A 13,220-nucleotide genomic window follows, 5' to 3' on the forward strand; every position below is an offset into this window, starting at 1 on the left:
ATAAAGGATTCTTTTCAGATTTTCTGAGTTTCTTTAGTGCATTTAAAGCTATGACTTGTTTTACCAAAATCTGATTACTATATTTTTTTCTTAATAAGAGCAGCTAATACTTGTTAAGAAAATTGAATATGCTAGGCACCATGTCTTATACAGATTATTTGATTTAATCTTCCCCAATTAACACCACGAGATAGATATGTCCCCATGTTGTAGATAGGTCAACTGGCCCCTAGGCTCTCTAACTTGCCTAAGCAACATTGGAATTCAAATTCTCTTCAATCTAATCTATGGCTCTAGAATACTGTTAATCCTGCATTTCTCAGACAGGCTGTTCATATCAGGGTGTGTTCAGTAGTTCCTTTGCTATTTGAACAGCCATGGTCCTCTGTGCCTCCTTGCCTTCTCAAATGGGGTGACCAACTAGGGATGGGGTAATTCCTTTGGTTTCAACTTAATTTCTGTGGCATAACATGGTCATATTTTCATTAAGAAATCCTTTTTGACCTCCCCTGGATGAGTAACAGTGGATTTCACTAGTTATCTTGAGTCACTTGTGAAGGATCAGATGAGCAGCAAGGGAGTAAGATTTGCTTTGCATTCCTAATTTCGTTCTTTGGGTCTATCATCTAAATTTCACAGCACCTACAATAAGACTTTCCATTATTTTGCAACCAATTAAGGTGAAAAAATGCCATATGCAGGAAAATAATGTAAGATTAATTTCACATCTTCTTAATTTTCACATTCATTATTTTTATAAGAACTGTGTCAGGTGGGCAAGTCAGGAATTATTTACCCACTTTGCAAATGAGGAAAGGGGAGGTGACTTACTCTAGGACATGGACTGGTTAGGTCCTAGACCTAAGGTTCTTTCTATACTATGCCACTTCCCTAACGAAAAAGGACCATCAGACTTAGGCACTTTTTTGGCAGCCAGAAATAAATGAGTGTTGTACTGGAGGTTGTCCCATGTCAGGCTGTGGCCATGGGACTCCCTATAGAGCTAGCAAATGTGCTACAGGATGAGGATAGTAGGACCAACCATGCCCCCTACTCATACCCGTGTAATGTGATAAAGAAAGTAGTAGTAGCCAACAGCTGTGGTCCTAAAAGATAAAACTTTTAGGCGGGAAGTTAAGTGACAAGTAAACTTGTGTGTATGTGTGTGTGTGTATGTGTGTGTGCGCGCGTGTGTTTCACTGTTGGGTGCTTTTGATATTTTAAAAAAGGCTGCTTGTGGAAGTCAGACCAAATAGCAGGAAGGTATTACAGCAAGATGGATTTGGGAAAGGACCAATCTCACTTGACGTTCCATCAGACAACTAATCCTCGTCAAGAAAAGAACCATGTTCCAGGTAATGAAAGGGATCTTAATAAGTCTCTAGTGGCCACTAACAAACAGTCTTAGTGACTCTTGGGAGAAACTGGGGCTGTGATTATTTTCCTAATTTTTATGGATCTGGCACCAAAAAAGGACATAATTGAGTATGTTCATATAACCTTAGATGGGAAGGAGTGGGGCTATATATACCTTCTATACCTTCTGCGGTGACTTCTAGTGCATTGATTCTAATAATCCAGAGAAAACAAGGAGATAACAAATAAATTATTAATAATATATTTAAGTGAAAGATAATGAAAATACCCAGTACTGGACAGTTGTGGTAAAACAAGTACACCCCCTGTACTTCTACGGTAGTGTAAATTTGGTATGATTTTTAGAAAGAGATCTGATCTACCTATTGTCAGATCTATAATAGTGCTTATTCTTTTGACTCACTAATCTTAGTCTTGAGTCTATCCTAAACCGGCATTTCTCAAAATGTTTTTTGGAACCCTAGGCTTTGAGACAGTTGTTAAACTCTTTTGTGCCATGAATCCCTTTGGCATTCTTATGAACCTATAGAGCCCTTTTTAGAATAAATATTTTAAATATGTAAAATTGATAGGATTACAAAGGAAGCAGTTGTAAGGTACAATTATCAAAATGAAAAATTGTGATAGAGTAATATATATGCTTATTTATAGATGCATTAAAAACTCAATTATATTAATGGTGTGTCTAAAACCATTGTATCAAATCAAATACATCATCTCAAATAAATTATATTTTAAGGTATCTGCAACAGCTATATTGTGATATGTATGAAAAGAAATCTGTGATTTCTTTTGGGTGACAAAGTCACTTACTACACAAAAACTGCTCTGGTTTGTCACCTACATTCATAATTGAAGGAAACTTAATTGGACATTGGTAAAAATAAAGGTATGATATTTCCCCATCCAAGTTCACCATAAAAACTTCTGTCCTAAGAACAAAAGGTGCTATGGTCTAAGGGACATGCTCTGTCTTTTGGGGGTCTTAGTGCAAGTTTGTAATCACTTTACAGGCTCTGAAAAGACCCATTAACTTCTCACAAACTTAGACTGCAACAGAACCTTTTTTGATAATAACTTTCCAAAGAACTTGGAGAAACACCATCCTAAAGAAAAAATTCAAAAGGAAAAAAGCTGTATGCATGAATATCCTTATTATAGTTTGATCTGCAATGGCAAAAAAAAAAATCCCTATAAAATTGGCAACAACCCATACAAGTGGAATAACTGGGCAAACAGGAATGCATCAACTTGATTAAAGTTATAATTATGAGGACTATGTCATAGAAAATATAGCTAACATAATGTTAGTTGATAATGATCAAATTATGGTATGCTATTACTACACATTTGTGTAATATAAGGGACTAGATGTGTATGAGAAATAAAATGAAAACAGGTTATATTGTTAAGGATGGCAGAAAATGGCTAATTTTATTCTTTTATGTTCCTAAAATACGTAAAATTATTTTAAAGAAATTAATGAGTTGATAGCACATTTACATACAGACCCTTTTGTTTAAAAATGTTTATGAATGTTTGCTATTAGGTATTCTTTGGAGGTACAAGGATAAATAAGATGTGGTTCTTGTCGCCCAAATGCTAGGAGAAAAACAGACATCTAGCATAGAGTTTCTACCACTTTGCCATAGGACTCTTGCTGATAAATGCCACAACTTATTACTATCTCCTATAACTTCCATTTTGATCCCACAGAAGTCATTGGAACTTGGAATTTGCGAAACAGAGAGCAACTCAGAAAAAGAAAAGCTGAAGCACAAGAGAAGCAAAATTTGCAATGGCACTTTGGGTATGGTTTCCCAGGAATGATTTTTTATCATGTTATAGCAGAAACTTGTGTACTCAAGTTCTGTGGTGACTCTGTTGAAGAATATCCAATTAGCTCCCTTAATTCTACTCTTGTCAAGCAACCTTCTGATCATTACTTAGCTTCTCAAATAATTGCTACAGAGAAAGAATTCATTCATCTGTTAGTCTAAGCATCCTCTGCTGTGTGACTTTCCATTTCTCACTGTTCACTTAAAAATTAGTCTTTAGGTACATATATCATTTTCTCTGAGCTGGTTGATGAGTTCTTTCCTGGACAAATGGAGCTAGTCTCAGTGTGCTGATAGAATTGGGTTTCTGGGCTTGCCGGGTAGGGAGACCAAGGCTGGAAAAGCCATTGAAGTAGATGACACTTTAGTGAGATTCTTGGCTGCTGGCTGGCCATGCTCTTGTGACACATCTTCATACTACTGAGGACTGTTCCTACTACAACATGCCACCCAACGAAAACTTTAATGGTTCCAAAAAGAAGCAGCAGAGTGTAATGGCTAAGAGCCCTGGCTGTTAAAGCCAGAATGACTAGATTTGAAGTATGGCCCCCTCATTTCTAGCCATTTGACCTTGGACAAGAAAGTGCCTTGTTTTTGTCATTTGGGAAATGGAGATAATAATACTATCTGCCTTGTAAGTAGATGACGTGAAGATTGTATGAGATAACAGAATAAGTAAATTACTTAAAACAGTGCCTGGCACATAGGAAGCACTGTTTCCTGTGTTAATATGAATACTAATTTATATTTGAATAATTCATTCATTCAAGTTATTATATGTAATTCTTTTTAAAAAAGACTTATTTATTTATTTATTTATTTATTTATTTATTTATAGCAGGAGGAGGGGCAGAGGGAAAGGGAGAAAGAAAGGAGACTCCCGCTGAGAAGGCAGCCCAATGCTGGCTCCACCGCATGACCCTGAGGTCATGACCTAAGCCAAAAGCAAGAGTTGGCCACTTACCTGACTGAGTCACCCAGTGGCCCCTATTATATGTAATTATTACAACCACCATATGAATTTGGACAGATACCATTTACTCCATTTTATCTATGAAGAAACCAAGATACAGAGAGTTTAAGTGACTTGCCCATGAAACTACTAGGAAGAACATGGAACATTACTCAGATTACCTCATATAGAGATCTACCTAACAAATTGTTTAGGATTTAATATCTAGGATGAAATAGTCATTTCCTGAAAAAGTCACATACACCATCTTTTAAAAATCTAGTAATAAGGACTTTATAATTTATCTTGTTACCTTTGTTACTTGGAATTAAAGTTTAAAATGCTGAGGTGTCATTCCATCTTAACTTTTAAAATATTGATTTCAAACTGGTTTTGGTGAGGTAATCTTTAAAAAAAATTAACTATGGCAATCTTCAAACATAAACAAAGGTAGAGGAGGATACATGTTAATTATGCAAGGCATTATGAGCACTGCAAAAATATAAAAGCACTAGTTTTAACTAGTTTGCTAAAAGAAATAAGAATATTTACTATAAGAGGGATCCCTGGGTGGCGCAGTGGTTTAGCGCCTGCCTTTGGCCCAGGGCGCGATCCTGGAAACCCAGGATCGAATCCCACGTCGGGCTCCCGGTGCATGGAGCCTGCTTCTCCCTCTGCCTGTGTCTCTGCCTCTCTCTCTCTCTGTGTGACTATCATAAATAAATAAATAAATAAATAAATAAATAAATAAATAAGAATATTTACTATAAGAATATTTCCCCAGAAATAACAAGAGTATGAAGCAGCCTATGTTCCCTGCCTAAAAGTATGACCCTCATAATCCTAAGCAAGGAGAGCATTTCAGCCCTGTGGTCTATAAGACTCCACGGAGCAGGTAGCATGGAACAGAATTTCAATAGGTTTAGAAAAATGATGAAATGTTTATTTATAGTACCTTTTCCTCCCCCAACCCCCAAGCCCATCTGCATTAGCCATCTGTATTTGGTTATAGTGGCAGTTCCTAACAATTTGTCATTGGCTGCAATTTCCATGCATATCCTTTTATCTTTTAGATCCTTCATCTAGCTATTAATTCAGAGTAGGTATAATATGACCACTCATGCCTTTCCACCAGGCTTCTTTACTTCCAGAATGTTTTTGCAGCTTTTGACTCAGCTTACAGTACATCTCATTTGACATGTATCATGGCTATTTAGCATTCTGTACACAAGACACTGAATTAGATAAGCAATTAGATATACATCTGTCTGCAGGCTGCACAGACAAGGAGCTGTGCCTGGATTGCAGATCTAGAAATGCAATTATATCCATTTGCTCAGGGCATAGTGGGACTAACTCACACAGACTAAACCCAAAGAGACTAGTGTATAAACCAGAATACCAATCTATTCATTTATAAAATCAGTTATACGTTTTCCATAACCATTCTTTAAATATATGCTCTCAAACTCTCTCTCCCCCCCGCCTCAACTCACCAAGAAGATTTCATGTGAGCAGGGTGTTCCCTGAGGAACATTTCCTTTCCTAATAACTGAGAACATCTAGCTCTGCTCCTTCATTTTATAAAGGAGATTGAGGCCTAGAGAGATTCAGTGATTTGTTCATGGTCATGCAATATGGCAGTGGGAACCCTGGGGCTGTTATCACTAAGCATTTCTTTGAATCCTGTGACCCCATTGCTGACATTAATTCTGATCTTCCACAGAGAGAAAAAATGCAAGCGGCCAAGGACAGGAAAAGGAAATAAAAGAGGCAGAAAGAGAAAACAAAATACAGAACTGAAGGTGGAACCTCCATCACAATTTAAAAAGGACATGATGGAGAAAGCACTGGCATCTGTGGAGAAAGAAACTGAGCCACCCAGGAGTATAACCGAAGCACTCTCTCTGGTAGCCTCTCCCAAAAAAGTTGTGCCTAAGAAACAATTTTCTGCAGAGGATAAAGAAAGCATTATGTATCAGGAAAGTTCTTCTGAGTTACAAGGAATAGTGGTACAAAACCACCCTTCTGAATCATGCCAAGATATGGCTGAACCTGAAGTCCTCTCTCCTATAATGTGCCAAGAAAGAGTGGTACTTCAAGACCATACTTCTAAAATTTGTCCTGATATGGCTGAACCTGAAGCCCTCTCTCCTATAATGTGCCAAGAAACAGTTGTACTTCAAGGTCATCCTTCCAAAATGTGTCCTGATATCTCTGAACCTGAAGCCTCCTCTCCTACAATGTTCCAAGAAACAGCTATACTTCAAAGCCATCCTTCCAGAATGTGCCCTGATACGGCTGAACCTGAAGCCCTCTCTCCTACAACAAGCCAAGAAATGGCTGTAGTCAAAGACATTCCTTCTAAAACACCTGAAGACGTAGCTGACCTGGAAGGATGCTCTCTTGAAGCACCCCCCAAACCAGATGTGCCTAAAGGATACGCTCTTGAAACATACCAAAAAAGAGCTGAACCTGAGGAATACAATTCTGACCCAGATCAAGGAATGGCTGAGATTGAAAGCCTCTTTCCTAAAACACAAGACATAGCTGTGCCTAAAGACCTTTCTACAAAAACACACCAAGAAACAGTTGAACCTGAACACTTCTCTTGTGAAACATATCAAGAATTTGCTATGCCTAAAGCATCCTGCCATCAAAGGATCCAAGAAATGCCTGCCCCTGAGGAATATCCACCTGAAATATATCAAGAGACACCTGGACCTGAGGACTCTTCACCTGAAATATACCAAGAAACAGCTGGGACTGAAGACTATTCACCTGAAATATACCAAGAAACACCTGCGCCTGAGGACCTCTCTACTAAGACATATAAAAATATGGATATGCCTAAAGAGTGCTTTCCAGAACCATACCAAGAAACAGGTGGACCCCAAGGCCAGGATCCTAAAACACATCAGGAGGATGCTAAGGATGTTTATACTTTTCCCCGAGGTATGGTGTTTTAATGGTACAAGTTAGTGACACTGCCACTTAATGGGGTCCCCCATTTATAATTTAGAGCACAACATAGGCACATCTCCCTCAAAATGGTGATGTATAGCCTTCTTTGACAATCATAGGCTATCTCCCATTATCACAAGGGATACCATTAATGTTATTTGCTAGTTTTGAGTAAAATACGATTTTCATCCAAGTAATGCCTGTTTGGCACATTTACAAAGAATTAAAATAATTGAAAATATAAGTGTATATCGTAGGTACCCAACATACTATCTGTTCTGGGAAGCTTTAGCTAGTGAAGTGAATGAACCCAATGTAAGAGAATTATGTGCAAGATATTGTAAAGAACAATCAAGTTTAAATTAACAAGAAAGCTTGATGAATACGATTTTTCTTGAGAACTGAAATTTCCCAGAAAACTAAAAGCAAGTAAGTTCAGGGTACAAGGTGCCAAAGAAGCTATAAAGGTACAAAATATGATCCTGTTACTAGGGAACTCATTTTTGTAGGATTTATCAGGTTTACCAAAACCCTTCTCTATTTCAATGTTTGTTCCTGAAAAGCTTTCTCCTAAGCATAACACTTTTAAAATAACGGAACCTTTCTTCAGTTTGACTTGCCTCAGGGATATAAATGAGATCCCTGATTCTCTTTGAACAATACCATAGACAGTATAAGAAATGGGCTGAGTCGACCAGACCATAGTTCTCAGGAAATTGTTTTCTAAAGAAATCCCTCTTGTAACTTATTTATTCTCTTTCCTAAAAGATGAGTGTAACAAAAGCATGAGGTTAGTTGGGTTTTGAGAAATATCTTAAAAAAGACAGGTGAAGCACTTGCCTGTGTGGATAGAAGCCCCTGCTAGAGAAGCAGCTGTCATCTGACTAGAAAATGTTCATGATAATGAATTATGAATGTTCATTATGATAAATTAGAGTAATATGTAAGTGAATATAGGGTAAGTCCACTCTAGTACCATCTCCTATCTTTGATCCTCATCCTGAAGGTTGTTTTCCTTTGTTTTAACAAATGAGATAGTATACATTCTATTCTGTAACCTGCATTTTTTTCACATATAATATATATCGTGGCCATCTTAATGACATTTTTTTGTAACAACTGTATGGTATTTTTATATATACTATGATCCATATATATATATTCATATATACATATTGTAAAATTTATTCAACCCATCTCTGAAATGCCAAACATTTAGGTTACCACCAAGTTTTATATTATGACAATGTTCAATGAACATCATTGGAAGTAATATTTATTTGGCACTTTCTATGCACCAGAAACTATTAAACCTTTTGTGTGAATTATTTTATTCAATGTTAAATACTCTAACAGAAAAACAATATTATCCCCATTTTGTAGATAAGGAAACTGAGGCACTGGAAGCTTAAGTCTATACAATTATATTCTTTGGATAAATTCCTAGAAATTGAAATGCTGGGCCAAAGGGAATCCACACTTAATGTTTGGATACATTCTGTCAGACTAGCTCCCCAAGGTGTTGTAGCAATCCACACAAACCAAGAGTTTATATAAGTGCCTTTCCCCTAGGCCCTTGTCAATACTGCATGTGATTACATTTAAAAAACTTTTCTGAGACGCCCAGGTGGCTCAGTCAGTTAAGTGTCTGACTCTTGATTTTGGCTTAGGTCATGTGTCAGGGTCCTGGGATCGAGTCCGGTGTCAGGCTCCATGCTCAGCAGGGAGTTTGCTTGAGGGTTCTCTCTCTCCCTTTCTCTCTGCCCCTCCTCCTGCTCTCTCTCTCTAAAATAAATTCATCTTTTAAAAACATAATATAAAAAATCCTTTCCTGTATGTTAGGTTAAAAAAAACCCCAAACAACCTATTGTTTTAATTTCTACTTTTTTGATGACTAATTTGAATTTTATGACTGTTATAAATTTGAATTTTTTCTTTTGAGAATTGCTTGTTCGAATTCCTGTTCCATTTTATTTTTTTTTATTTTTTTTAATTAATTAATTTATTTATTTATGATAGTCACAGAGAGAGAGAGAGAGAGAGGTAGAGACACAGGCGGAGGGAGAAGCAGGCTCCATGCACCGGGAGCCTGATATGGGATTCGATCCCGGGTCTCCAGGATCGCGCCCTGGGCCAAAGGCAGGCGCCAAACCGCTGCGCCACCCAGGGATCCCTCCTGTTCCATTTTAAATTTGATCTTTTTGGATTGATTTTTAAAATCCCTATATAATAGTGATTAAGCCTTTACCTACACATAAGTTATAAGTATTTTCCCAGTTGTTGATTTGGGTTTAACTTTATTTATAATGATTTTTGTCATCTACATGACAAGATTTTAATTTTAATTTTTATTTATTCAAACCTAACTAAATATTTTAATATTTAGTTATTTAAACCAGTCATTCTTTTCCCTTATGGTTTCTGGCCTGTGTTCTGCTTAGGAAGGCCTTTCTAATCCTAAGATCATAAAAAACATTTTATTGTTTCTACAACATTTATGGTATTTTAATATTTAAATCTTTAATTCATCTGAAATTTGCTTTTGTGCAAGGTGTGAGGTAGTTTTTTTCTCTAGATAGTCACCTGTCCCAATACCATTTATTGAACCTATTTTCATATTTTATTTTACAGAAATGAGAGAAAAACCCAAAGCAGAAGAACCAGAGATACCAGCAATTCCAAATGTTCCTCAAGAGATTCATCCAGAAAATGATGTCTTTAGTTATGTTTTGTTTTAACAATGCTCAACCATCAATAGTTGTCCAACAAAATACACATCTTAATATATTGTGTGTGTGATTTTCTCGAAACATTGTAGATCTCTATAATACTCATTAATATTTTAAGTGGGTTTTTTCACATATAGACTACATCTGGAAGAACAGGAAGTTGTTTTTTCAGGTTCTGTCATATAGATGATATTCTGCTAATGTATGCGTGTGTGTATGTGTGTACATATATGTATATTGGGGTGAGGATAGTGGTGGGAAGAAATGGGAAAGGAATGGCTGAATGATTTTCCCTGCTAAGAAGAAACCTCTCTTTGGTTAATTCTTTTTTTAAAATTTTTCCTTGGTAAATTTTAAAAAGTAGAGAAACTATTGTCTGAACACTTAAAATCTGGGAGAGTAATAGTTTTGTTTTTTTTTTTTTTTTTTTTTTTTTTTTGTAAACTTTGTTCAATTAGCCGTGTTAACAATAGCATCAACATTTTATTCAGGCTTTGGTTGGTTGGTTTTAAAGTTAATTTTAACAATTATCATTCTGGGACTCCTTCAAAGATATTCTGAGGTGATGAGTTAATGAATGCAGTTTATGAGTGTTTGAAGTTTGATTTTCTTTTTCCTTTTTAAATATTGTATTTGTGCAAAATGTACATTAAATCTTTATTACATGCTTCACAGTGTGGACATCATCATGGTAAGCACATCATCCTTACCCACCAGGGGTTTAATCTAATCTCATGGGGAATAAAGGAGAATACAAATAATAGTAAATGCAATTGTCATTTGAAGCATAGATACAAGAGGAGGCACTCACTTTTTTTTTTTCTGGAGTGCTCTGAAAAAAATCATATCTTTGAGGAGCCTTGAAAGATGGAAAAGGTTTGTATTGTAGGTGAGGATCGTGGCATTATTGTATGTAACACAGAGAAGGGTGAATTCAAGACATTATGGAAAATTACATGCAAACTACAGTTAACACACAGTCCATGTGGAATGACAGGCTAATGGGCTAAAAATCTCAGAATGGACAGAATTTTGCATACCTAAGAAATATGTGTTAGGTAATGTGAAACTAAGACTTTTTAAAAAAAGATTTTATTTATTTATGCATGAGAGACACAGAGAGAGAGAGGCAGAGACACAGGCAGAGGGAGAAGCAGGCTACCTGCAGGGAGCTCGACATGGGACTCGAACCGGGTCTCCAGGATCACGCCCTGCGCCAAAGGCAGGCACTAAACCGCTGAGCCACCCAAGGATCCTTTTTTTTTTTTTTTAAGTGGTTTTTTTTTAAGTGGTTTAGCGCCTGCCTTTGGCCCAGGGCGCGATCCTGGAGACCCAGGATCGAATCCCACATCAGGCTCCCGGTGCATGGAGCCTGCTTCTCCCTCTGCCTGTGTCTCTGCCTCTCTCTCTCTCTCTGTGACTATCATAAATAAATAAAAATTTAAAAAAAATAAATAAAATATTAAAAAAAAGATTTTATTTATTCATGAGAGACACAGATAGAGATAGAGACACAGGCAGAGAGAGAAGCAGGCTCCTTGCAGGAAGCCTGATGCGGGACTCGATCCCAGGACTCCAGGACCACACCCTGGGCGGAAGAAAGGCGCCAAACCTCTAAGCCACCCAGGGATCCTCGAAACTAAGACTTTTGAACAACGCAGTTTTAGTATTTAAATAGTGTCTATCTGTGATAATGGTCAGAGGTGGCTGAAAATGACAAGAGACTGGGGGCAGGAAAAGGAACTATTCTGGGTGGGAAGATATCTGAAAATCCCCCCAAAATACCAGGCTGTTGGCAGTTTTCCATCTTCACTCAAAGTGAAGGATATTTTTTGGAAGTAAAGGTTTAGTTCAGCAACGACACAATTGTGCAAGTTCTCCATCTAGGTACACAGGCACTGTGCCAGGTACTAGGCTATACAGCAAAGAGCAAAACAAAGTTCCAGTCTCTGAAGCATTTGGTGTAGAACAGAGGTTCTTAAGTCTCAGGATACATTAGAACCACTGTGGAAGGTTTCAAAATTACAGCTGTCCAGACATCTCCCCCCGGGGATTTTTATTTACCTGTCTAGGATGACATCCAGGCATAGATATGTTAATTTTTTTAGTTCTTTTTTGTTTAAAAAAATTTTTAGGAATAATTTTAGAAATTATAAAAAAGTTGTAAAGATAGTACACAAGTTTCTGTATGCCTCTCACCAAGTTTATCCTAATATTAACATGTTCTGTAACCATGATCCATTTATCAAAACTTAAGAAATTAAGACTGTGACATTACCATTATTTTAATTTCATTTGTTTTTCTACTAATATATTTTTTCTGCTTCAGGATCCCATCTAGGATACAATATTGCACTTAGGGTATTTGAAAAGTTCCCCAGGTGATCCTAATGTGCAGCTACAGTTGAGGGCCACTGATATAGTGGAAGGTTACAATGCTGTTTTCCTCCTGTTTGCACACACTCCCCCACAAACCTTCCATTTGTTTCCTCATGGGATATATTCATTGTCCAAAGATTACTCATACCCCATTATATTAAGCGACATATTGAGGGCAGCATAACCATAACAGCCATTCACATCTGGATGGCACTTCAGAATCTACATTTTCATATACACTTAAATTTGATTTGCACAAGAGTTTGTGAAATGGGTGGGGCAATGATTATCATTCCAGTTTTATAGATGAGGGAATAACCTCAAAGAGGCTGAGTATTCACCTAAAGTCACATCTAACTACCTCAGTGCTTTTTAATGCTGGGTATAATCTTAGGAAATCTTGTCTCAATTCACCTGCCAGAGTGGGTCAACATTAGAGGGAAAAAAAAGTAAATGGAAGTTTCATGTTCTAATAGTGTTGCATTAAGATGAACCATAAGATAGTTGTATATGTACAATGCACAAGAGCATAATGATGAGATGGGGAAGTAGATAGAAGGAGGAATATAGTACACTAGAAGGAGAGGGATCTTCTCTTTTTACCTCTTAGGACCCTTTCTACTTGTCCTCTTACCCCACTCCCTGTGTACACACAATCTCAGCTTTCTCACTATTCTCAAACACCCGTGTGCATCTGAACACTTTACAGTTTTCTTCTTGGTTTAGAACCTTGAGGTCACAGAACCAAAAGTTTTGCAACCATCTACCCCTACTTTATAGGTACAATGGTGGTTCTTAAAAATCCATGAATCCTATGCTATTAAATCTAAAATGATGCATGAGAAGTCCTGAAGCTTTAGTTGTTTTTTCAAAGGGATACTTCATCCAAATGAAAGATTAAGAACCATTTTTAAATGTAGGATGAGGGCCACCTATATCAGAATCATTTAGGTTTTTGTAAAGGAATATTCCCAGGTCTTA

The 13,220-nt window shown here is 37.0% G+C and overlaps 1 protein-coding gene across 1 annotated transcript; it reads left to right on the plus strand.

The window, feature by feature from the left end:
- The first annotated feature begins 1,124 nt into the window (after positions 1-1,124).
- Positions 1,125-10,528, plus strand: HEMGN (hemogen). The gene is made up of 4 exons (XM_072727873.1): positions 1,125-1,355; positions 3,094-3,187; positions 5,894-7,122; positions 9,763-10,528. Exons 1-4 carry the CDS (start codon positions 1,277-1,279, stop codon positions 9,867-9,869), a joined length of 1,509 nt encoding a protein of 502 aa, XP_072583974.1. The 5' UTR covers positions 1,125-1,276; the 3' UTR covers positions 9,870-10,528.
- The last annotated feature ends 2,692 nt before the right edge of the window (positions 10,529-13,220 follow it).

The sequence above is a fragment of the Vulpes vulpes genome, chromosome 12 (assembly GCF_048418805.1).
Source record: "Vulpes vulpes isolate BD-2025 chromosome 12, VulVul3, whole genome shotgun sequence".
NCBI lineage: Eukaryota > Metazoa > Chordata > Mammalia > Carnivora > Canidae > Vulpes > Vulpes vulpes.